The sequence below is a fragment of the Folsomia candida genome, unplaced genomic scaffold (assembly GCF_002217175.1).
Source record: "Folsomia candida strain VU population unplaced genomic scaffold, ASM221717v1 Fcan01_Sc002, whole genome shotgun sequence".
In the NCBI taxonomy this organism is placed as follows: domain Eukaryota; kingdom Metazoa; phylum Arthropoda; class Collembola; order Entomobryomorpha; family Isotomidae; genus Folsomia; species Folsomia candida.
Window position 1 is genome coordinate 6430423 of NW_019091194.1, and position 23904 is coordinate 6454326.

General features: G+C 37.6%; 6 protein-coding genes across 15 annotated transcripts; 3 read left to right on the forward strand and 3 right to left on the reverse strand.

Annotated features, from left to right (window-relative positions):
- Positions 1-21: 21 nt before the first annotated feature.
- Positions 22-2043, forward strand: LOC110843196 (zinc finger protein 622). Its single transcript, XM_022089158.2, has 7 exons — positions 22-174; positions 262-489; positions 558-784; positions 883-1230; positions 1294-1517; positions 1603-1722; positions 1808-2043. Exons 1-7 carry the CDS (start codon positions 153-155, stop codon positions 1920-1922), a joined length of 1284 nt encoding a protein of 427 aa, XP_021944850.1. The 5' UTR covers positions 22-152; the 3' UTR covers positions 1923-2043.
- A 2-nt stretch (positions 2044-2045) lies between these two features.
- LOC110843198 (dnaJ-like protein 60) lies at positions 2046-3458 on the reverse strand. Its single transcript, XM_022089161.2, has 5 exons — positions 3305-3458; positions 3002-3219; positions 2602-2901; positions 2366-2536; positions 2046-2295 (listed from the first exon to the last, which is right to left on the reverse strand). The coding sequence occupies exons 2-5, from the start codon at positions 3034-3036 to the stop codon at positions 2145-2147; spliced, it is 657 nt and encodes a 218-aa protein (XP_021944853.1). The 5' UTR covers positions 3037-3219; positions 3305-3458; the 3' UTR covers positions 2046-2144.
- Positions 3459-3591: 133 nt separating this feature from the next.
- On the forward strand, positions 3592-10886 carry LOC110843194 (pyruvate carboxylase, mitochondrial). 5 transcript variants are annotated; one of them, XM_035848169.1, is made up of 23 exons: positions 3592-3763; positions 3980-4032; positions 4682-4926; positions 5012-5053; positions 5127-5269; positions 5358-5439; positions 5537-5605; positions 5679-5712; positions 5803-5929; positions 5996-6048; positions 6126-6260; positions 6345-6381; positions 6448-6559; positions 6640-6668; positions 6743-6765; positions 6852-7027; positions 7176-7345; positions 7426-7994; positions 8294-8341; positions 8540-9152; positions 9224-9526; positions 9601-9993; positions 10078-10886. In XM_035848169.1, exons 3-23 carry the CDS (start codon positions 4740-4742, stop codon positions 10324-10326), a joined length of 3594 nt encoding a protein of 1197 aa, XP_035704062.1. In that variant the 5' UTR covers positions 3592-3763; positions 3980-4032; positions 4682-4739; the 3' UTR covers positions 10327-10886. The 5 variants fall into 5 exon arrangements, with proteins under 5 accessions (XP_035704062.1, XP_021944846.1, XP_021944843.1 ...); XM_022089154.2 differs by lacking the exon at positions 3980-4032; XM_022089151.2 differs by lacking the exons at positions 3592-3763; positions 3980-4032 and adding an exon at positions 4316-4472.
- Positions 10872-12997, reverse strand: LOC110843195 (bacillopeptidase F). Its single transcript, XM_022089157.2, has 6 exons — positions 12216-12997; positions 12068-12149; positions 11842-11935; positions 11565-11747; positions 11385-11493; positions 10872-11197 (listed from the first exon to the last, which is right to left on the reverse strand). The coding sequence occupies exons 1-6, from the start codon at positions 12935-12937 to the stop codon at positions 10975-10977; spliced, it is 1413 nt and encodes a 470-aa protein (XP_021944849.1). The 5' UTR covers positions 12938-12997; the 3' UTR covers positions 10872-10974.
- Positions 12998-13603: 606 nt separating this feature from the next.
- Positions 13604-17098, reverse strand: LOC110843197 (tRNA-uridine aminocarboxypropyltransferase 1). 2 transcript variants are annotated; one of them, XM_022089160.2, is made up of 6 exons: positions 16823-16962; positions 14679-15074; positions 14436-14567; positions 14217-14342; positions 14106-14139; positions 13604-14014 (listed from the first exon to the last, which is right to left on the reverse strand). In XM_022089160.2, exons 2-6 carry the CDS (start codon positions 14898-14900, stop codon positions 13755-13757), a joined length of 774 nt encoding a protein of 257 aa, XP_021944852.1. In that variant the 5' UTR covers positions 14901-15074; positions 16823-16962; the 3' UTR covers positions 13604-13754. The 2 variants fall into 2 exon arrangements, with proteins under 2 accessions (XP_021944852.1, XP_021944851.1); XM_022089159.2 differs by lacking the exons at positions 13604-14014; positions 14106-14139; positions 14217-14342; positions 14436-14567; positions 14679-15074 and adding exons at positions 15212-15841; positions 15903-16192; positions 16260-16354; positions 16476-16628 and having other exon boundaries at positions 16823-17098.
- Positions 17099-18197: 1099 nt separating this feature from the next.
- Positions 18198-22984, forward strand: LOC110843295 (cytochrome P450 4c3). 5 transcript variants are annotated; one of them, XM_035848173.1, is made up of 13 exons: positions 18203-18996; positions 19064-19268; positions 19329-20784; positions 20862-20974; positions 21044-21134; positions 21208-21402; positions 21464-21545; positions 21616-21748; positions 21833-22081; positions 22168-22173; positions 22241-22351; positions 22583-22661; positions 22736-22984. In XM_035848173.1, the coding sequence occupies exons 3-13, from the start codon at positions 20619-20621 to the stop codon at positions 22897-22899; spliced, it is 1389 nt and encodes a 462-aa protein (XP_035704066.1). In that variant the 5' UTR covers positions 18203-18996; positions 19064-19268; positions 19329-20618; the 3' UTR covers positions 22900-22984. The 5 variants fall into 5 exon arrangements, with proteins under 5 accessions (XP_035704067.1, XP_035704066.1, XP_035704064.1 ...); XM_035848171.1 differs by having other exon boundaries at positions 18211-18996; positions 19047-19132; positions 19218-19268; positions 22168-22351; positions 22461-22661; XM_035848172.1 differs by having other exon boundaries at positions 18211-18996; positions 19329-19483; positions 19554-20784; positions 22168-22351; positions 22461-22661.
- Positions 22985-23904: the final 920 nt, after the last annotated feature.

Genomic DNA, 23904 nt, shown 5'->3' on the forward strand with positions numbered 1-23904 from the left:
CCGCTTTCTGAACGTGGCAGGTCTGAATTTGTGATGTGCCATGTGTTTCTCTGAACGTTTGGCCAACATCACGCCAACAAAAACATTAATATTAATTTTTTGCTAAATTCTAGATATTCAGAAATTTGCAACCAAGTATTGAGTAAACTGAGATGAGTACGCTTACCCCTGCCGGTGAGTTTTGTAAAATTTTGATTTGACTTGATTTTGATTAGTGAAATGTAATCTAAGATTACTAATCTATAGCATTAATTATTGTAGGATCTGAAAGCTCCATTAGCGGTCTGCTAACGTGCATGACTTGTCGAGTCGGATTTCGAAATGCAGAGTTACAACGTGACCACTATAAATCCGATTGGCATCGGTACAACTTGAAAAGGAAGATCGTCTCCCTTCCACCTGTCACTGCCGACAATTTTGCAGAACGGCTCGCCGCCCAGGAAGCACAAGCAGCACAGTCAGCAAACGATACTTCTCGTTATTGCTCGGGTATGATATTAGTATATTATTATTTATTATATATTTTTGATATTATTATAATTATGTTATACTTTTAGTATGCAAAAAAGCGTTTGGAAATGAGAAAGCATATTTGAGCCATATCGCATCTAAGAAACATTCCGCGGTGGTCAAGGAGCAGAGCATGAAAGAACTTGGTGGAACGCAGCAGGATGTCGAAAGCCAGGGATTAGAGAATAGTAAGAATAATGCGAGTAGTGGTGGCGTCGTATTAGGATCGTCTCCTGGAAAAATGCAACAACAAAGTCCATTGGCAAAGAAAAAGGTTGTCAATTAAAACAATGATTTTCTAGACGAGTAAATGGTAGATCAAGTTGATAATAGTGTTGCTATTATGACAATATTTTTGTTATTTTTTTATAGACTCAGAGTCCACAAATCGCTGCAAAGTTTCCAGGTAAGGGCTCCAAACTGGGAGGAGGATCGGACATGGAGGTGGGTGATGATGATGACGATGATGATTCTTGGGAGGAGATTGAAGGAATTCAAATTCCACCAACTAGTTGTCTCTTCTGCGCTGTCGAATCTGGAGATATTGAATCCAATTTGGAACATATGAGCGTTTCTCACTCCTTCTTCATACCAGACATGGAGTACTGTACAGATCTCGAGGGATTGCTTGACTATTTGGGGAGTAAGGTGGGAGAAGGAATGATGTGTCTTTGGTGTAATGAAAAGGGGAAATCTTTTTACGATGTGCTTGCAGTTCAGGTGAGTCCTTTTGATTAATAATGTTAGTAATAATAAATCATGTTTCTTGCTTTCTTATTATAGCAACACATGAGGGACAAGGGACATTGCAAAATGCTTCACGACACTGATGCAGCCTTTGAATACAGCGACTACTACGATTTCAGTTCTAGTTATCCTCAAGATTCTACAGAAACAAATCCTGACGAACTCTACACACCTGAAGCACTTCGGTTTAATGAGCACATGCAGTTAGTTTTGCCGTCCGGTGTGGCGCTAGGACATCGAGCACTCAAACTTTATTACAGGTTATTTATTGATAGATGAAAATAGATTCTATGTCCAGCTACCAACTATTGCTTAAATAATGTCTTTAATTGTTATATTTTGCAGGCAGTACGTTCGCCCTGGCTCTCGTTCAATGTCTGAGATAAAAGCTGCAAAGAAGAACAAGATCCTATCCCAATACAAAGCTATAGGATACGGAGGAACTGCGCTTGTTGTAGCTCAGCAGTAAGTTTAATTTCGTTGTATATTAAGGACGCTGAATTAATTAAATACTTATAAAACAGTGATATATCTTCTTTTCTATTTGTAGAAAACTTCGAGATCAGCGATACTTTAAACATGTTAAGGATAAGTATGGTGTAAAACTAGGAGTTCAAGGCAACAAGACGTTACAAACTTACTTCCGACGTCAAGTTCAGTTCTAGGCTGGAGTAAAACTTGTCTACGTTTCTTTCTAATTATTTGTAAGTTGTGTTAACGTATAACTTGTCAATTATTCTGATTAAATGCATAAAATATTTACGTACTTATATTGTACATTCCGCATATTATGTGTGATGACGCATTTTATTTGTCCAACTACAAATTTTAAAATATTATGGACACTTTCAATTTTTTCGTGTTGGACTCTACTTCACATCAGGAAGCTAGTCATCTTGATTTACTAATCTCGCTTCTAAAATTTCAAGCTGTACATCATTTCCATTTTCTATAGCTAATTTTCTTGCATGTTTCAAATGGTTGCCCAGTTTTTTGTCCCTCGCGTCCAGTCGAGATGTACTAAAAGTAGCACTTTTTCTGCAAGTGAAATGTGTCAATTGCAGAAAAGAAAAGAAATTTCATTGAGACGAAACAATGTACTTCTTACCTTAAAGCAACAAAATGAAACACAGCACCCAAGCCCATCACCATTACCGCTGCCGCAGCAATCCACAAGTTGTTGACACGTTTCAGTCCTCGGATCCCATAGTAGGGTTGGTCTGTATAAAATTTATCTCGGTCCTTGTCCCTCATTTCCCAAATTGTCTCATCCCTCCATCTAGAACATTCATTTGCATCACTCCATCTAACCACAATATCAAAAATACTTTAATTACTACTTACCTTGGGGCATTACTTTGTACATTCCAATGGTCAAAGTCTGTTGTTGAGTCAAATGTAGAGCCGGAATAAGACTGATTGTGTTTTTGGGCAGCAGCGAGACGTGAATCATACGTGGACCTTAGGCCTGGTTTGGAAAGAACTGTGTATGCCTCCATAATCCTGACAAATGTGTGATGCTTGGAAGGGTCGTCGGGGTGAAGGTCAGGATGATGGGATTTTGACAAAGTGAGGAATGCAGACTTTATGTCTGCAGTTGAACATTGGGGACCTACTCCTAGGATTTGGTAGTGTGTCTTTGTTCTGTTAAGAGGAAAATATCAGTAATACTTAATTAGCTCTAATTAACAAATTAGTTGTCAAATGATAAGTGAAGATAGTGATATCATCTTATTAACCTGACCTGTCTGTCTGAGAGGGACCCAATGAAGGACTCATAATAATTCAGCAAGCCAAACAACGGTCGTAATTGTAGCAAATACGACGTGTCACACACAGTGATTCTAATTAAAGTGATCCATCATCCATTTTTATCGTTCGTTTAGTTTTATATCCATATACTAGAATAATACTCTGATCAATTGTTTCGAGTCGATTGATTTATTGCAAGATGACCTGCACCTGATTGACAGAAAAAAAATGTCAGCAACTTAATTTCAAATTTTTCGTTTAACTTTACTAAATATAAAATTCGCCCATATCTTACCTTTTATGATTGTTATGATGTGATGAATTTAGAATATATCAAATGAATTAACAATTTGAATTCCAAATATTGGTTTTGAACTTAAAATTTAAATTCCTAATTTGCATTGTTTTTATTGTTTGTGTTTTGCTCCCGGCTCTATTTCTGTTTACGGAGTCAGCTGTACTCCACATGCTCAGCATATCAACGAATTAGCGAAATTGTCGGCTTCCCTCCTCACTCGCCGATTGGCATGGATTAATTTACACTCATTAATTATTTATTAAATTAATCAGTCTTTTAAGTAATTAGTTAGTTTAACTGGTTAGTTGGCGTGTGATCTTACTTATCACCTGCTTATCACATAGACCAGACCAGAGTCTAATTTCTCCGTCTCTCTTCTCTGACCCGAGCTATCATATTCCTCTATGTAACCATCCGATAAGCCTGCTGAGCCGCAGTGCGGATTTCCATTTTCTGGTATGTACTAGATTTTATTAGTTGTTGTACTGTCGTATTATGCTCATAATTTGTGAACTCAGGATATTGAGCATACCGATTAATCATTTCACATTTATATCATTTGTAATTTCATGTTCATTTCATACAGAACTACTAATTGGAGAAAAATGGCTTCGACCACAACTACATATTAATACCATTTGTGATAATATTCTGAATTGTTTGTGGTTGTAGAGTTTGTGGTGATTTTACAAAGACAGTAAACTTATTGGACCCTGTCCTGGTGTGTAAGTATGTTTCCAATATTATTTTAGCATAATAAGTGTGCAGTCTTGAAGAAGTTGTTAGATTGGCAGAGGTATTGATGAGGTATGCGAGATAGGTATCGTGCATTTTTCATGATAAGTTATTAGTAGGGGGTTGTTTAGTTTGGTGGTTTGGTTTATTATCCTTTTTTACCTAATTTCGTACTTGTATAGTGTAGTTAGTGTGGTGGGTAGTTTTTATGTGGTAAAATATAGAACGAATTCGGTTGGTTACTGAGTACATACATATAATGTCGTCTTCTACATTCACTAAATTTAATATGCAATAAACCATATTAAATTCAGGTTCACGCAGTGCACTTTCGTCATTCACTCACATTGGAGCAATTCTTATTATTCATACGCCGATTTAAGTGCTAAAGTGAAGGCAATCTTTGCAAGAGGTGATGGTTATGTAATAGGTGAAAAATTACATGATTTTTTTCCGTGTAATTTCCTTCCATTTATTTCAAGGTTCAAAGTTTATCCGATTTGTGAGCCCCGTGTAGTCGTTAGCCATAACTAATCCTTAGATTGTTAGCTGCATTTTCGATTAAACTTAGATTTTATTTATATGAAAACGAACCGAATGATTGGTTATAATTACTTACAGAATTTTTTGTCATTACAGATTCAAAATTGGAGTAGAAAATTTCAAATATAATAAAAGGAGATAAGACTAAGAAAGGATGGGATACTACTCAACGTGGCTTGCAAAGGCAGCTGCGTCAACGCCATGGGGCAATGGCGTAACCTCGAAGATTCGAAGCAGATGTATCCCTGCTTGCAGCCCATATTTCACCACCAATGTTCGACACAAGCACTCTCAGAAAGTGGATTATCGGCCAATCAAATCTGTTCTGGTCGCCAATCGGGGTTTGCTTCACATTTTTTGTTTGAATTTATTTCCATTCTTAGCATTTTTGATTGACTGGCAATATATTATATTTCTGTTGAATAGGAGAAATTGCCATTCGAATTTTCCGAGCCTGTACAGAACTTGGTAAGATTACCAATGGATGATTTGATGACCTTGTGAAGTGTATATGATGGTACTTTATTCTTTATTATTTAAGGAATAAGATCGGTCGCAATATATTCGGAGCAGGACAAGATGCATATGCATAGACAGAAAGCGGATGAGTCCTATCTGATAGGTCGAGGATTGGAACCAGTTCAAGCCTATTTGAATATCCCTGAGATCATCCAGGTTGCAAAGGTATTTGCAGTCTAATTATCTAAATACATAAGTATTATCTTAGTTATCTAGTGAAATAGCTAAACCGTTGCGAATCCTTAACTATTAGGAACACAATATAGACGCTATTCATCCAGGATATGGATTCCTCTCGGAACGATCAGATTTCGCTCAGGCTGTGATTGATGCTGGTAAGATCGTAGCAAAATACGCTAGTTTAAAATCAAATGCGTCTCTAACCCATACGAACTATGTATATGATATGATGACACAATATGGCTTATATAGGAGTGAGATTCATCGGTCCCAGTCCTGAAGTTGTAAGGAAGATGGGAGATAAAGTAGAAGCACGAGAAGGTATATACTATTAAGTATTTACGAATTTTAATTGATAATTTGTATATGTGCATATATCTATATTAATATGCAGCTGCTATTGCGGCTGGGGTTCCTATTGTTCCGGGGTAATGTTCCTATTACAGATAATTTCGGGATTTTTATAAAAATAACTATGATTGAACATCATTTTTACAAAAAAAATAAACATTTAATAGAACGGACGGTCCAGTAACTCATTCTGAGGAAGCCATCAGATTTTGTCAGAATCATGGACTGCCCGTTATCTTCAAAGCCGCATATGGTGGTGGTGGTAGAGGGATGCGAGTCGTAAGAAAGCTGGAGGTAACCACAACCGAGTATTTCAATAACATGACTATTTTAATTTGTACACATTCGATTTTTAAACAGGACGTAGAAGAGATGTTCAAACTGGCAAGTAGTGAAGCCAAAGCAGCTTTTGGGTAAGTCGTAAAGGAAGGGAAATACTAGTTTTCGAAAAGATTCAACTGAAAAGATGCTTTATCGTCCATTTTTTCAGTAATGGTGCCATGTTTATTGAAAAGTTTGTCGAGCGACCTCGTCATATCGAAGTCCAGATTTTAGGAGATCAAGCTGGTAACATAGTTCATCTCTATGAACGTGATTGTTCGGTGCAACGAAGACATCAAAAAGTGTAAAGTTTTTTGTCCATTTTATTTAGGTTACATAATGCAATTTATTATGCTGGCATTATATATTTTGTTTTTTTAATAATCAGTGTAGAAATCGCCCCCGCTCCAAATCTTGACCCCAAGGTTTTCGACAAGTTACAATGAACTAAGCATGAAAATCGTTTTTATATAAATTATGTTTTACACTAGATTCGTGATAGAATGACAGCAGATGCAATTAAACTTGCTCAACATGTTGGATATTCTAATGCTGGCACGGTGGAATTTCTTTTGGACCAATCTGGAAATTATTTTTTCATCGGTAAGGTTTATTAGCATATTGCCACAAATTGAAATTATTATGATTCGGCCCCCTTCAAAAAATTATTATGCATATTTCAGAAGTTAATGCCAGGCTCCAAGTGGAGCACGTGAGTTGAAATATAAAATTGCACCCTGTACATGCTCATAGGAAGATATTTAATTAATTTTCTCAAATTAACAGACAGTTACCGAAGAGGTTACTGGGTAATGAGCAACTGATTTTACTCTACATTACCTAAATTGTTTACTGTACTATATAATAATGATGTTTCTTATTATAATTTTCTCAGTGTTGATTTAGTACAATCGCAAATAAAAATAGCTGAGGGGATGACTCTCCCAGAGTTACAACTAGAGCAGAAAAATATTGAAGTGGATGGCTGTGCTATTCAGTGCCGAGTAACGACAGAAGATCCTGCGAAAGGATTTCAACCGGATACTGGACGAATAGAGGTTTTTAGAAGTGGTAAGGAAAATAAATAGATCACATATACATATATTTGCTCAAATTAAGAAAATTCACCCTGATATTTTCTGCAAATTGTTATCAGTTTCTTTAATAACGAGAATACCTCCTTTAAAAACATTTTTCGTGTCAAATTACAAATCTGTAGGTGAAGGAATGGGTATCCGATTGGATGGGGCGTCTGCATTTGCCGGAGCTATAATTTCACCGTATTATGACTCCCTTCTTGTCAAAGTCATATCGCATGCAAAGGATCTCCCTACTTCTGCTGCCAAGATGGACAGAGCATTGAGAGAGTTCCGTGTTCGAGGAGTTAAGGTGAAAACAAACTAGGAAATAAATATGTTAGATCAATTGTTCGATAATAAACTTTAGCATTTTTTTCCTGTTATGTTTAGACCAACATCCCTTTCCTCCTCAATGTCCTCGAGCACCAACGTTTCCTCGCTGGTACACTTGACACCAACTTTCTCGACGAGCACCCACAACTCTTCACCTTCCTCCCGCAGCAAAATCGTGCCCAAAAAATTCTAAATTATGTCGGCGAAGTCCTAGTGAACGGACCCACGACACCATTAGCTACCGGCTTAAAACCCGCCGTTGTCGTCCCCGTCGTCCCATCGACACCAGCGGCTCCGGACCCGACCTCGGGGTGGCGGAAGATACTCCTCGATCAAGGCCCAGCCGCTTTCGCCGCTGCGGTGAGGGCTCATCCAAAACTTTTGTTGATGGACACTACCCTTCGAGACGCACATCAAAGCCTGTTGGCCACTCGCGTGAGGACGTACGATCTGGAGAGGATTGCACCTTTCGTGGCGCACCGGTTGAGTGGCCTCTACTCGTTGGAGAACTGGGGAGGTGCGACGTTCGATGTTTCCATGAGATTTCTGCACGAGTGCCCATGGGAGAGGTTGATCGCGCTGAGGAAGTTGATCCCGAACGTACCGTTTCAAATGTTATTGCGGGGGTGAGAAATTTTAAAGTCCAAAAATTTGTACTCTGCGATGCGAAGAAACCTAGTTTCTGGCAGGTGTTATATTTTGTTAGCTCGGCTTTCAATCACAATGAATTACAAGGTACATAGTCAGAACCAGCAACATGTAGATAAATACAAAGAAAATTCAAAATGAAAGGCAAGGAAATAATGCGGTCAACTGTGTGTGACTTGCGAATCTCTGTCGCGCATCGTGCAACATGTTCTCACTAGGTTTATAAATCTCTAATTATGTCAATTAAATAATTTGACTTATTTATTGTTGATTTTAGCGCAAACGCAGTTGGGTATACAAACTACCCGGATAATGTGGTGTTCAAGTAAGTGAGAAATGTTAATTACTTTATGAAAGCGGTATACTAATTTTCGAAAGCTGAACGTTTAGATCCACATATATCTAAAATTTATCGTCCGGTAACGATTTCTGGCATTATGTTGTTGTTTACTTTTCAGACATGTTAATCAATTGGATTTGTGTCAAGTTTTACATTTTTTATGAAATTTTGCTTAATTTTCAGATTCTGCGAACTGGCTGTTCGAAACGGCATGGACATCTTCCGCGTCTTTGACAGTCTCAACTATCTCCCAAACCTCCTCTTGGGCATAGAAGCAGTCGCGAAAGCAGGTGGCGTCGTAGAGGCGGCCATTTCTTATACGGGCGATGTATTTGACCCATCCAAGACCAAGTACGATCTAAACTACTACCTCCAGCTGGCGTCTGCCCTAGTCGACGCGGGTACTCATGTTTTGTGTGTAAAAGACATGGCAGGACTTTTGAAACCACAAGCTGCCCAACTATTGATTTCCGCATTGCGTGCCCAACACCCCACAATGCCAATTCACGTTCATACCCACGACACATCGGGAGCAGGGGTCGCCTCCATGCTTGAAGCAGCCCGAGCTGGGGCAGACATTGTTGACGTGGCGGTTGATTCGATGTCAGGCATGACCTCGCAACCAAGTTTTGGCGCCATAGTGGCATCTCTTCAAGGAACGGAACAAGCAACGGAATTCGGTCTGGAGGAAGTTTCACTCTACTCGAGCTACTGGGAGCAGGCCCGCACTTTGTATGCCCCTTTCGAATGTACGACGACGCTGAAGAGTGGAACGGCAGATGTTTATCTGCACGAAGTATGTAAACTTTTTCAAATGCAATTTATGCATGTAGCTCCAAAATACTAAAAATACTAAAATATATGTAGATCCCAGGGGGACAGTATACCAACCTGCAGTTCCAAGCTTATTCATTAGGATTAGGCAGTCAGTTCCACAAGGTTAAGGCGGCCTATGCCGAGGCGAACATGCTTCTCGGGGATATCATCAAGGTGACACCGAGCAGTAAGGTGGTCGGCGACTTGGCCCAATTTATGGCGCAGAATAAGCTTACTTCAAAAGACGTCGAGGAACGGGCGGAAGAATTGTCGTTTCCCAAAAGTGTAGTGGAATTTATGCGGGGGGAAATAGGCCAGCCACATGGGGGGTTTCCGGAACCGTTGAGATCCAAGGTATTACCTTAATAATTAATTCCTTATCGATCGATACATATATGCAAATACTAATCTATTTTGATTGACCCCAGATTTTGAAAGGTCTACCTGGTATTGAAGGACGTCCTGGAGCTCAACTCGCGTCGTTCGATTTCGAAGCGGCAACAGTCGACTTAAAGGAAAAATTTGGCGGCCGCATTCGTGAAGAAGATGTCATGAGTTACGCCCTCTATCCAAACGTTGCTACAGAATTCTTCGAATTCCGTGATGTCTACGGTCCAGTCGATAAGTTAGACACGAGAATTTTCTTGGTTGGACCTAAAGTCGGAGAGGAATTTGAAGCTACGATAGAGAAGGGAAAAACTCTGAGTTTCAAGACTTTGGCTGTTGCTGCGGATCTAACTAAAAACGGTCTCCGTGAAGTATTTTTCGAGCTAAATGGACAATTGAGATCTGTATTTATTCGAGATAAGGAAGCCGTTAAGGCACGACTCTAGTCATCATAATTTTGAAACCGACGTCAGAAATTTATTTGCTGATGTAATATATGATTTATTTTTTATCTTTAGGAACTACACATTCACCCAAAAGCAGAAAAGAATAATAAAAAGCACGTGGGCTCACCTATGCCCGGCAGTGTGATTGAAATCAGGGTAGAGGAAGACAAACATGTCGAGAAGGGAACTCCATTAGTCGTTTTGTCTGCAATGAAGATGGAAATGATTGTTCAAGCCCCTGTTTCTGGAACACTCAAAGCAATCCATGTCACCAAAGGAATGAAGCTAGAGGCGGGAGACTTAATTATCACTATCGAGTAGTTGTTCATATTATATTTTCCAAAGAAATATCAAATTGTGAACTAAAATAATGAAGTTTTAGTGTGTAGATCAGGCGTACATATGTAGCCGAGATGAAAAAATGAAACTTTGATATTATTAATTACTGTATATTATGATGGTGCTATAAATGTATGTAGTAGAAAACAATTATCGAAAAAAAACCCCATATCTAACAATTTCAGTTGCCTAAACCCCAAATTATATGTACATTGTTTCAATGCGTTAAAATTACTGACTTGAGTCTCAATTTCATAACCCAACCATTCCGTTTTCCCTTGTCTGTGGATATTATATTGTGTGTGTCAAAGTATCTTGCCATTTATATACTATATTTGAACATGTCTTCCAAAGAATACCATTTGAGCTTTAAGGGCGTGATAGCGTCGTTACTGGATAATTTTATTCATAAAAGTTTTAGAAAAAATTCTTGTCAATTAGTACGTAACCAAGTTTTTCAGTGCATGTTGCCTGTTCCATGTGCGTGCTACTGTGGTGATCAAAGTCAATAAATAAACGAGTTACAATTTTGAATCACGAAACACTTGTTTAATCTTTTGAAGGAAAATAGCCGAAATTCAAGAATTATTGTTACATATCCAACTTCCATGCATCATTTTGTTACATGATTTATTTCCTGTTGATCAAACTTTCTAGTGACGCCAGCGCATCAACCCTTCCATGGCCAAAGACATGGTTCGGAAAAACAGAATCGATAACTCCATCGCATACCCTTCCACTGGTCATCAAGTTGGTAGCAGCCCCAGTGAAGAGGGTCCCCTTAACTTCCTCGTAACTCAATGTCTCATTGAACGCCAATATAATGGCAGACACACCAGCAACATGGGGGCACCTAAAATTCCAATTAATTCAATTCAATGTATGTATTTTGTCAAACTACGCCTATGACTTAGACTTGGAATGTCATAGCCCCCACAAGGTCAAATATTTGACAGTGCCTAATGAAATAACTTCAAAATATTGTACCCTTCAGGAGCAACGGACACTCTGCATTAGTATAATTATCATTTAATACTTACGCCATTGAAGTACCAGACAGAGTCCTGTATGCATTATCAGCCGTATGAGATGCCGAAACAACAGCGCTGCCAGGAGCAGAAATGTCAGGCTTCATGACGGAGTGAATACCTAATTTGTAATTGCAAATTGTGAACTAGCATATTTATTAATAAAATTCACAATTATTAAAATTCACTTACTTGGTCCGACGCTGCTAAACGAGGAGATCGCATCAGCTGTGGTCGTGGACCCCACTCCAATAACGTCGAGACTTCCAGGATAACCAGCCGTGGCACAGTTTGGACCAGAATTTCCGATGCTGAACACAGGCAGTACGTGACCAACATGCCATGCCTCAATTACATTATCAAACCAATCGGTTCCTAATGAATAATCAAATCAAAAATACATTTTTTATTGCATTACCTATTAATGCATGGTGATTTTTATTGTCAGTGCTTGAGAAATAACTAGTACCTTGGATATAGTCAATTCCCCAACTGTTCGAGACCAGATGTGGGGCTTTCGAACAGTCACGTCTCGTCCCGTCAGCAAGGGTTGGGCAAAGTACCTAAATGGGTGGAATAACATATCAGAATTGCATTAGTTATCGGTCACAGTCGTTGATGGAAAAGGTAAAACTGAAGAAAAGTTGAACGCGACAAGAAAAGTTATTTATTTGTGAAACTGTTCAGTACCGTACCCATTGGCCGCATTTGATAAGGTCGTACATGGAACAAAAGTTGGTCGCGCATCCCTTACAAGCCATCCATTTAGCATCAGGACTTTAGAAATAGGAAATAATAATTAAAATTCTAATAATAGATGATTCTAATAATAATAATTCTTACTAGACGCCGATTCCCAAGGAGCCTGCTATAGTCCCAGTCGTATGCGTGCCATGACCGTTGCCGTCGTTGGGCATTGGTGTCCCTTGACTCGGATCAAACCACCCCCAGTCACCAAGATAGTTGTCTCTCAAGGCCTCATGAGTGTATCTCACTCCTGTGTCAATCGTTGCAATGCGGATAGTTGGGAGATTTGGGAGGACGGACTTGAGGAGGACAACAGCTTCTTCTGCCCTCACCTTGGCCACACCCCACTCTGCAAGAGGGCCAGGTCGTCCCACACATAAATTGTCGGACGGTGAGGAAGGTTTACGGAAGAAGGTATCTTCGTCATCAGAGATGTCAACGACTTCGGGGAATGCTGCGAGAGTTTCGACAAGTTCTAATGTTGCATCTTTGATCCACAGTTGATCCGTTACCCAGAGAGGATCAAATGTAAAGTTGGTGGTTGAGAGATAGCTCCGAACGGATGACTGGGATTGTGCGGAATTGAGGTCGAGGGCCGTGGCGAGGGAGAAGAGCAACGTGTCTCTGTCGGGGTACTCATTTTGAGACACAAAATCCAGAACGGCACGTGTTCCGGTGGCGAAAGTTACAAGGACTTTACTTGTGGGTCCCTGGCGAAATTTTTTTTGCAGGCCGGGAGATACTTTTGAGGATATTGGAGTGGAGCAAATTGACCCGATGATGGCCAGAAAAGTGAGGATATGCATAAGAGAAGCCATGATGAAATGGTCACACGATCTCAGAAGGCTTACTTTGACACAATGAGTGTCGAATTTAACATTAAATCTTGTCAGATTCAGTACATTCAGTACAATTCTGTACATCCCTTATCTATAATTACTAATTTAATCATTCTGATATCTCGTTTATGTAATAATTAAGCAGTGATTGATCCGACAAGTCTACATGAGTATGTCATAGCCGAACAATGAGCAATTGTCCTCAAAAATTGACAATTATGAAGATTTGGATTTCATCAGTCCTCAAATGATATGCTTGATAGGCCAAGTATTTAATAATATTCGGGACATGATAATACATATGTGGCTGTTATGTAATGTGCTTATACGCAACGGCAAGTTACATATATCAGAAATCATACACACGAAAATTGCGATACATGGAAATCCCGTCATGGTACTTGTTACTTTAAGCATTATTAAGTATAACTCAATTTTATATATCTGCAAAACCTATTTATTTGCTAAATATGATGCAATCAATTATTAACTCAATTTATACAAGGCCACTTCGGATCAGATTGGGGTAGCAATAAAATAGGTAAATGCATACACAAATTTACTCCAAAGTTATAAGAGTAAACAATGTGGTCAAGGAAAGGCCTTCCTAATCTGTTGCATGCAAGGAAAATGATAAAGTATCTATTTCGTTTTATCATTCTTCACACAATTTATTATAAACCAAAACCACATATGTGTACGTATATAATAAATTGTGCATAGGCACGTATATGTACCGATAATCCAAACAATACGTTATACACATGTAATTGTAATTAGATGTTGAATTTTACAATCATTGTTGTAAGTACGGCCTAGTTTGATAGCTTCTAAGTGATTTAGGATCATAAATTCCTCGAATCTTGAAGAACATGTATCTAAAGAAGAAGAGCAGATTATCATAATCTCCACCATAATCAGGGGAGACGGCCGTCTTGTGAAATGCCACGCAAAAATGGTACATGGCCTCGATAGTTGATAAATGAGTGATGGGGTTTCCTCTTTGATAACGCCAAAAGAGGGACTCTATCCCACATAATTTTACTCGTGGCAAATCTGTAATAAGTACAAACAAAATTCCATTGAGTTAAATAAAATTCATATAATGCACAAATAATTAAAAGATACTCAAGTAGATAAAGCTTACTGATTAGTTTCGGATCATGACAAATTTTGTAGGTCTGTAATAATGTAATTATAATAAATATAATCGATGTAAATATAATATTTATAATGATCATAAATTATTACTAAAGACCTGGTTCCAGGTTGAGTCAACGAAAATGACTTGATTATACGGAAATATTCCCTCATTTTCAGACTTTATCCGCTCCACGAATACACCAACGTCTTCGGCATCATCCGCAGGAAATACGAGAATGCTCTACAATTAAGAATAAATCCACATTGAATGCTTAACAGACATAGAAATACGAAAACTACAGACATGACTTGTACAATCAGGTAGTTTTGTTACCTTGTCCGTATTGGGAAGGTCAGGATAAGTAAACATCTCAACAGACTCTGGAGCCAAAATTTTTCCATGTATTGCAGTAGACTTGCCGTCAATTTCTTGTGCATGTTTTACAACAGCAAGGCTCAGTGGCAACTACATATATTATTTTTTAAGTTAGTACCAATGGATAAAATGGCTTTATAATATAAATTTATAATAGATAATGAATGAAAGAATACTGCATGGCCTTAACTCGAGACTGACCTTAACTTTCGGAATTCTCGCTTCCAATAACGGCATGGGCACATAACACGTGTAGCAAAAAAATTTGCGTGACTTAGAGCACCCTGCACAACGTTCTCTTCCGGGTATCTCGTCAAGAAAAGTGGCAGAGTCGATCTTCATTCCTTGAAAAGCTTGAAACTTTGGAGAACCTGACGTCTGAAGAAATTTTTTCATTCCATCGTTTAATTTTGGATTATCCATAATGGCGATGTTGTTGTAATTATAGTGTTCAATGAGCACAAATTGGTAGTCAATAATTGTAATTTATGAACGTATGCACACTCCCTAATGTATAGACTAAACAACTTAAAAAGTCAGAATAAACGCTCAGATTAATAGAATTCAGTAATTCAGTTGCAGATGTCTTGTATCAATCTGAAATTCAAATAGAACACGAAATGTTATAAAAATATTGCATATATTTGCACGCATTATTAACTAAATTCTAATTAAAGTATTATATGAACACATGCAATGAACACATGCTAAACCATCAGATGACATTAGCGGAATTTAATTTGTTGTACAGTTTTATTAATTTTGTTCGATATATTTATTTGACGAGAAATGTCATTTACAATTTCATTTTTGAGAGTTTCAAGAAACCGGATGCACAAACTTATACAGGGATAATGAGCTTCGACTATTTTGTACGTTTATATATACGCAATAATAAATTAGTAAATAACTATTGCCTACTGAATGGCGATATGCTAATATAAATATATATATGTAATCCAACGATTAATAATTACACTTATTTAGTCTTTTGATCCATTTAAGCATAAACTATAATAATAAGTTTATTTGTGGAAACGATCGAGAACGACCGAAGGACATTATATTATAAGGGCAATAACAGTATAATGACGAACACGAAGTCTATGTTTTATATGCACCATTTATCGTACTGTAATTAGTGGTGCGGCGATCCGGTTTTGAAAAGCCAAGCACAGGTTTTGTATGCAACATACAAAATCCCAGCCATGACAAGGTAACGCTCTCGCTCCTTACGTTCAACAGAATCTTCCTCTACGGCTAACAATCGTCTGTTCATACGACTCAACTGCTCTCGAAGATGATCAATTTCGTCATTTTCATCCAGATCTCCATAAGAAGCATTTGCAACGGATCGTTGTCCTCTGCAACAGAGACAGCAAATTATAATCATTCAAACATATCAAATAGTTAAATGTTTAATACCTGCGAATAACAGCGACGGATGAATCGGCACCACCGCCAGCCCCACTGCTAATTGCAAGTCCTACTCCATAACTATTATAGCCCATCCCCCCTCCTCCACTACTAATTCCACCACCATGACCACTAGTGAGGAGTCCAAATCTACCAGAATCATCCTTTTCCACAGTTAACGTTTCGTCATCATCATCTGACTTGTAGTTGGAACTGTCACTGTCCCCTCTACGAGAATGTTGGTTTTGATGGGGTCCGTTGCTGCTTTGACTATGCAGAGTGATTGATCTCGGAGGCGTCTAGTAGCAGTAAGAATTTAATTAAAAAAGACTATCGAGCCAATTATTAACAAAATGAACAGTTTACCTGAATTCTGATGGTTTCCGGGTCTGGAGGCATCACAACTGTTTCCAACTGCAATTCTCTGGGCATCGCTTTAGCCCCAACATGTTGCTCTTGGCCTTCATGCCATTAAAATATTATATTATGATCAGTCAGTGAGCTTTGAATGGACATGAGATGAAAGTAGATATTTTGATAATTCATTGACCGAATTTCATTCATGCACAACGAATTACACACCTGTGACAATGATGCGATCCGGTACTTGCATTTGGGCTTTGTCACCCCCATCGCGACGTGCTCTCCAATTCCCGTTAACCTCATTTCCACCGCCGATGCCCGCGCCACTCCCCCCAACATTATCATCCCCACCCTCCACCTCATGTCCACCCACTGACGATCAACAAACAAGTATCATCATAAGTCATAAGAAGATGAATGCTAAGAAGATGAATGAATGGAAATTATTAAACATGAAATAAATCCATCAGCAAATGGTTAACCATCAATCAGTGCAGTGCCTTGTGTCCTTGCGTAAATGGTGGTCGTGTCGTGTCGCAAAGCATATTACAAAATGTTCCACTTACCCACACGAAGTTTTTTCGGAACTCGCATCCTATTGGAAATCTCGGCAGTAAATGATGGATCAAACTGATTAGAGAAAAAGTCCAAATCACTCCCACTAAAACGTGATTTCACAGGAGAGGTGTCCGAGCTGGACATGGTAATAACGGTGTCAAATATATTCTAGAAATGGACAATAATATTTAAAACTGTTATCAGATAAATGCTTAATATTATCTTCTGTATGGATTTCTGAGGATGGCGAAGGCGAAGGCGAAGAAGACAGTGGGGAAAATCTCAAGTTTGTAGTACCCACTACATAGTGGGCAATGTAAACTCGTCCCCATGTTGGAAATTATTATGAAATTAATATGATGACCCGACCCGACCAAAGTTGCATTTTTCTAAAAACTCATGAAATTGAGTCTCTGGGGGAAGTTAGGGACGCCGTACGGAAGGGGTTAAAAAGAGGGGTCAAATAAATCCATCCAATCCATTAGCATTAGCATTCCCAAATAAAAAAAATTGCATAAAAACCTACTATAGTCCAACGAATAAAAAATCTATTCAATCCATGAATTTTAGTTTTAATGAAATTTATATGGATTTTAAAAATTCACCCCCATTACAACGACATTTTATTTTATCCTCAATCCACTCCATAGTTTAATAAATCCTACTCGCCCATTATCTAATGGTTTTCTTTTCATGGTCAACAGACTACTCTCTTTTTTATTGAAACACATTGATAAAATAATCCAATGATTGTTTTTTTTTAACTTTTTTATGGATACCAATTTCACCTTATCCGCAAAAAAAGTAAAAGGGCTATGCGCCTATGCAACTTGCATAATGCAAGACGCAACTCGAGGGAAGTCCTAAAAAACTTGCACTGTAAGCTGGTTACATATTTGCATGCATAATAATTAGAGATTTCACTTACCAAAACCTTTGACTTATCTTCTTCAAATTCCCAGTGTATCCAATTTTCCAATTTTTGTATCCAATTTTTTAGCCGTTTTCCAGTTTGGAACGAGTATTTCTAATAATCCATAGTAATATAGCTTCACAATTACTCTACTCCCCAAGCTAACTACTACTAACCAGGGTGCATAAACTTTTTTGTTGTCCGTGGTTTCTCCTAAGGGGGTGATGCCAGGATGAAAATTTTTATTCAAAAATTAAAAGTTGGAGAATTGCATGCACTTTTGCCATAACAACCACCCAAATCCATGGCAAAAGTGCATGCAATTCCCCAACTTTTAATTTTTGAATAAAAATTTTCATCCTGGCATCACCCCCTTAGGAAAAACCACGGACAACAAAAAAGTTTATGCACCCTGACTACTAACATTTAGTAGTGACTAATATTTAGTAAGTGTACCTATTTTATACATATTTTATGGAATGTATTTCTGTTTAATAAAATACGGCTACGGCTTTTACTGTATTCAATAACTTCACATCTAAATGTGTAGGTGTAATACGTAAAAATGTGTTTATGAAATTATGAATTTTAATTTTATACATATCTTACGCTTCATTTTCATTAAATAATTGACATACATTGACGTACATTTTCATTGCATACAACATATCATATATTGTAGGTATAGTGCAGTACAAATAATTATTTTCATTTAAGACACATTTTTTACAAAATATTTTTGTCGGGAGACAAAATAGGATACTCATATCTATACATGTAGATATATATGTTGTATGTGACTAATATCTACATACATAGGTTCTATGATGACTACCCTAACCCTATGTTTTTTACGAGGAATACCCCGTAAAAAACATACATCCCATAGAATAGATTACCAGACTAATTTTTCCTTTGCTAGACTAATTTTTCCTCTACTTCAATTTCAATTTACCTTTATTCAAGTGTTAGTCACATTCAGTCAGTGTAAACCAGTCGATAAGACTGGTTTACAAGTTATAACACATTACAAAATAAAAACTCTGTTTACACAAAATCATGATTTTCCACAAATGACACGTAAATCATAGATCAGCTATAGAGTAACCATCTCATAACACCAACAGTTAATATCCATTATATTCCAAATCAAAACCGATAAAACGAGTCAATTAATAAATTACAAATTATCCAATACCGAAGTTATCAAAAAGTTTGTTAAATGAAACTTGAATTTCCATAAGAAAGGTGGTAATATCCAGATTAAAGGTATCTTGATAACATAAGTGGTTCAATATTCTCACTAATTTCAATAATAGCTTGTCATAATTTATAGTTACCACATCAACTTTTCCCTTAATTACAAATGAAGGCACACATCTCGGACAAGTCCAATTTTTAGAAAGTAAAATATTGAGATATGATTGATTGGAAATGGAAATGTTACACTTATTTTTGTGGTAAAAATTTAAACAATGTACGCATTGAAGGGCACATTTATTCGTGTGATCCAAATTGAAATGGTCCTTGAGGACAATAGAGTAAGTTGTTCCTTTATTTATAAGCGAATCCGTGATGTCCTCAATGATTTCTTCACATAGATAGCAGACTGGACCGAGTGATTCATCGTCATCCCAATTTATGTAATCTAACTTGAAATAGACCGTACGGTATTTTTGTTGATCTAATTTCCCGTCCAGAATTATTACATTTGTCTCGGGCTCGGCTTGAAGAATGAAATCCTCGACTGACATGGGTGGGGCCGTCATTTCCATTAGATGATGAATTCTTGATATTCAAATGTGTTTCATATTGCATGGTTCCAGGTCGACATGTTACATACAGAGGAAAAGTTACACGAGATTAACCAGAATATTGAAAATAGCAACAATATTTATAGGGTCAAAAGTGTAAGGTCTACTTTCCATTACTCCCCACGCCAACTCGTTGTAAGTGTATACACTAATACACTTATCCTTAGTTGGCTAAAATACATTTAGTATTTTATGAACAAATTATGTGTTTTGAGTCGGACTAATCGTCTTTACTGTATGAATGGCTGGTCTGAAATGCTTTGCTAAAATGTAGCATACTATGAAAAATTGTGTTTAAAATGTTGCATGTACTAGGTTCGGTTGGGTCATTTAAAAGTTTCGCATAACTAACCAACTAAATAAAAATTTGACTAACAAAATCCGTTAAGTTAAGACTTAAAATGGTCACTAAGAATTGGAAATAAAAGATTAACTGTAATTATTTACAACCATTAACCCGTATTCAATGCACTTTATTTATTTTTTTTGCTGGGCATACATTTAGGACATACTCTCCAATGATGTGTGTGATTCTTTTGTTACCGTGCGCTAGCAGGAGAGCTCTGGAACGCCTCAACATATTCCAATGCGGTCTTTGACATCGTGTTTCTAATTTTATAACCTCGAAAATGGGGTCACTGAGGTCACTGTCACGGTGATCTTCGAGTAAGGTCAAATGGCAAATTGGACCTTAAGTTTCATAGGTTGTGTCATTTTAAAGGAAATTTTCTCCCGAAGCCAACGCCGCCAATATTTTTGTCCCCCGAGTAACTGGTGACCGCGTAGACGAGGTCAAATAATTGTCATATGTGGTGTCGTGTCATTTAAAAAAAGAAATTGCAATCCCTTAGACGTTACATCTTTGCTTGCTTATTAAGTTTCTTCCTTTCTACTACCAGAAACAGAAGTAACTAAACTTACTTGAGTTCAATTTGTTGGCTGTCTGCCCATCAGCACGAAAACTTTTGAATGAATCGATTTTTTAGTTCTGGAAGAGGGAGATCGTTAGCTGACCTTGTGGGTCAAAACTTCATTATATCTGTTGCTGTTGCTTAAAGTTTATTTACATTTCCAACGATGGAGTTTAACCTCGGTACCCTCGTTCTCTGGGGGGCAAGCATAATATCCATCTATCTTGTTGTGATAATTCCCATCATAAATGTGCTTAAATTCCGGCGAATTCCTTCTCACGAAGCCTATCCCATTTTAGGAAATCTAATAGCAATGTGGAAATGTCACGACGGTAATTCAATTATTGAGTATTATCAACTTCCATGCATATGATAACATGTAACCATTAATTTGATTCAATCTTCACAGAATTTAACAAATTATTTGAACGTTGGGCATCCAAGTATGGGAGAGGCCCAGTCGTCGTATGGGGGACATATTGGTTTCCTATCGTAGTTCTAGGGGACGCTAAAGATGTCAAGGTTCATATATTTTAAAATTATTTATTTACTTTTGCATAACACATTGCATAGATAAATACCTGTATCTAGAAAGTGTTGTGCAGTAGAGATCATGTATCAAAGGGCTTGTTTTACCGAGCATTGGACTTGGCAATTGGAACGGGAGCCTTCAACGCTCCAGGTAAGTAAATATATGTATGTTCATTTAATTGTCTTGAACATATTTTTTATTTAAAAATTGATAATTCAATTAGTTGGAATATGGAAGCAACGGAGGCCTCATTTAGAACAAGCGTTTCATTCTAAAGTCCTTCAAAGACTCCCATCAATATTTTACCTCAGCAGTTGCGAACTTATCCAAGCTCTGCAGAAAGATGGGCACGACACATCTGGTCAAACTTTTGATATTCATCCTTACCTTAGTCGATGCTCCATTCAAATGCTCATCGGTAATTCACATGAAAATAGTTATAACACAATTACTTAAAAATAACTTGTTCTAACTCGCAGGAGGAGCCCTAGGATTAGAGGTAGACACTTTTGGAGGGGCTTCAAAAGAATTTTGGAAATTAGCAATACAAAATTACACTAGGTTATTCCTTGCAAATTTTTGTCGCGTATGGTTTATATTCATATTTATGATTAAACTGAGCATTGCACAGAGGAACGTTCCTCGCCGAATACAGGATGCTTCGTCCTTGGTATTTATTTTCAAGCAAGATATGGAATCTGACCAGATTGTCGAAGGAAATGAGGACCTCCGTGGAATGGCTGCACAAATTCCTCTTCTCACAGGTCAGGTCGTTAAATGCATTCCCATCGCATGCATGTGCGTGGTAATTTAATATGGCTTAATATAATGAGACGAATTCTTAACAGTTCTTAGCCGACAAGAAAAGAGTGGACCATGAAAAAAACAGCACTGTGCAAAGTTCAGACAAAATTATGCCTCAGCCTAAAAACTTTTTAGAATTGCTCCTATATCTTCAAAATACGAAACCAGAGCTGGAATTATCAGATCAAGAATTAATTTATGAAATTTCGTCCATATATATTGCTGGCACCGATGCTACAAGCAAAACTTTGAGCTTTCTTATTTTATCCTTAGCCCTGCATCACGATATTCAGGTATTAATTAATACCGTAAGCAAACTACTTACGTAAAAATCATACATATGTACAATTTATGGACAATAATGGGTAATTATACACAGGAAAAGGTTAGAGAAGAATTGGACGCTATTTTTGCCAGTGATGATAACACTAAAGGAAATTACCCCATAACAGAAACGCATTGCAACAAAATGCGTTACTTGGAATGCTGCATCAAGGAAACGCTCAGATTATTTCCGCCAGTGTCTTGCATTACGCGCAGAGTTGGGAGTGACATTTATTTGGGTAAAGATAAGTATTTCTGTACCATTTTACCGTTTCATACTTTTAAGTCAATCAACGCTAATAATTACTTTCGTAATTATTGCTATCTTGATAATTTTGGTCACGTAAGACGATGGGGGACATGTTCCAACTGGTACAGAAGTCGTGATCTCGATATTTTCCGTTCATCGCAATCCATCCGTTTATCCCGATCCAAATATTTTTAACCCGAATCGATTCCTTCACCCCCAGGATAATGCAGAAATGTCCACAATAAAAATCGGTCCCTTTGACTGGATTCCATTTTCTGCAGGACCCAGAAACTGTTTGGGTATTCATCAATTAAATTGCTCGCTATTTATACGTTGGTATCCAATCATTTATTCATTTACTCATTCATTGTAGGTCCAAAATTCGCCATGGTGGAGATAAAAGTCGTTGCGGCAAACATTTTCCGGAACTATAAAGTCATGACGGGCTCCTTTATGAAAATGGAGGATTGGGTGTTGCACACAAATATTACCCTTGATTTACAAGGAGGTTGGAACATCAAGCTCGTACCAAGATAATTTAGACCATATGGACAAGTGTATATTTCGTATATTCACATGCACATTTTTTTAATAAAAATCAGATATATATTTTATCACCCAATAGAAATTGTTAACGGTCGTTCGTTACTGTAAAGAACATTGACTTTGAATGACACTAATTACAACTATTAATTGTCCCATACACCTCATTTGCATATGTTTATTCTCATGAAAAAAATGTTATGCAATGTTTTTTCTGTACATATACAGAGGGTTAGGCGAGATTACAGAACGTGTAGCAATTGCCCATATAAATTAAACAGTTGCGCTAATTCCAAATATTGGAAACTTTTCTCGAAGCTTGGTTCAAGCTGCGCCGTGACCCAAAAGCTCAATTTCGAAAGTTTGAAAACGGGTCCAGAAATTGACCCCACAGAGCTCCATGCTGATAAAACAGTTTGCCAAGCAATAATGACGTACAAAAAAATACTAAACAAACTCCATGATGAAAAAACTGTCATTTCTAATGGCCCAATGCCTAATATAAAGGATTCAGTTGAAAAAAGGAACCAGGCAAGAAATTTGACGGCGCCACATCCGTCGAACGCATGCTCCCCGCACTGTAAGAAACCCGACGCACGTGAGAAAAATTGATGTGGACAAGGCAAGAATTTTTTTATCAATCCAAAATCAACTGGCCACGAAGTGTCAGGTCCCTGGGCGTACACTGAACTGAATTATTCACCAAGATATGCACAACTTCAGCGAGGATCATAAGATATGAGGTCGACGCGAAACTTTTTCTCTGACAACGCTCGGATTACTACCCAGTTCGCAGCCATTCTTTTTTTAATATTCGGAATTTAAATTACTTTGCATAAAGATAAACTAGTTACGTCCGGTTATGCGCCTCCAGTGCTTTAATTTTGATTTGAAACTTCAGATCGACACTTTTTCAAATGGACATAAAATTTTTTTTATGCATTTTGCAAACTTTTAGATGAACAGTGGTTCAAAGAAAATCTGCTGCCGGCTTTAAAA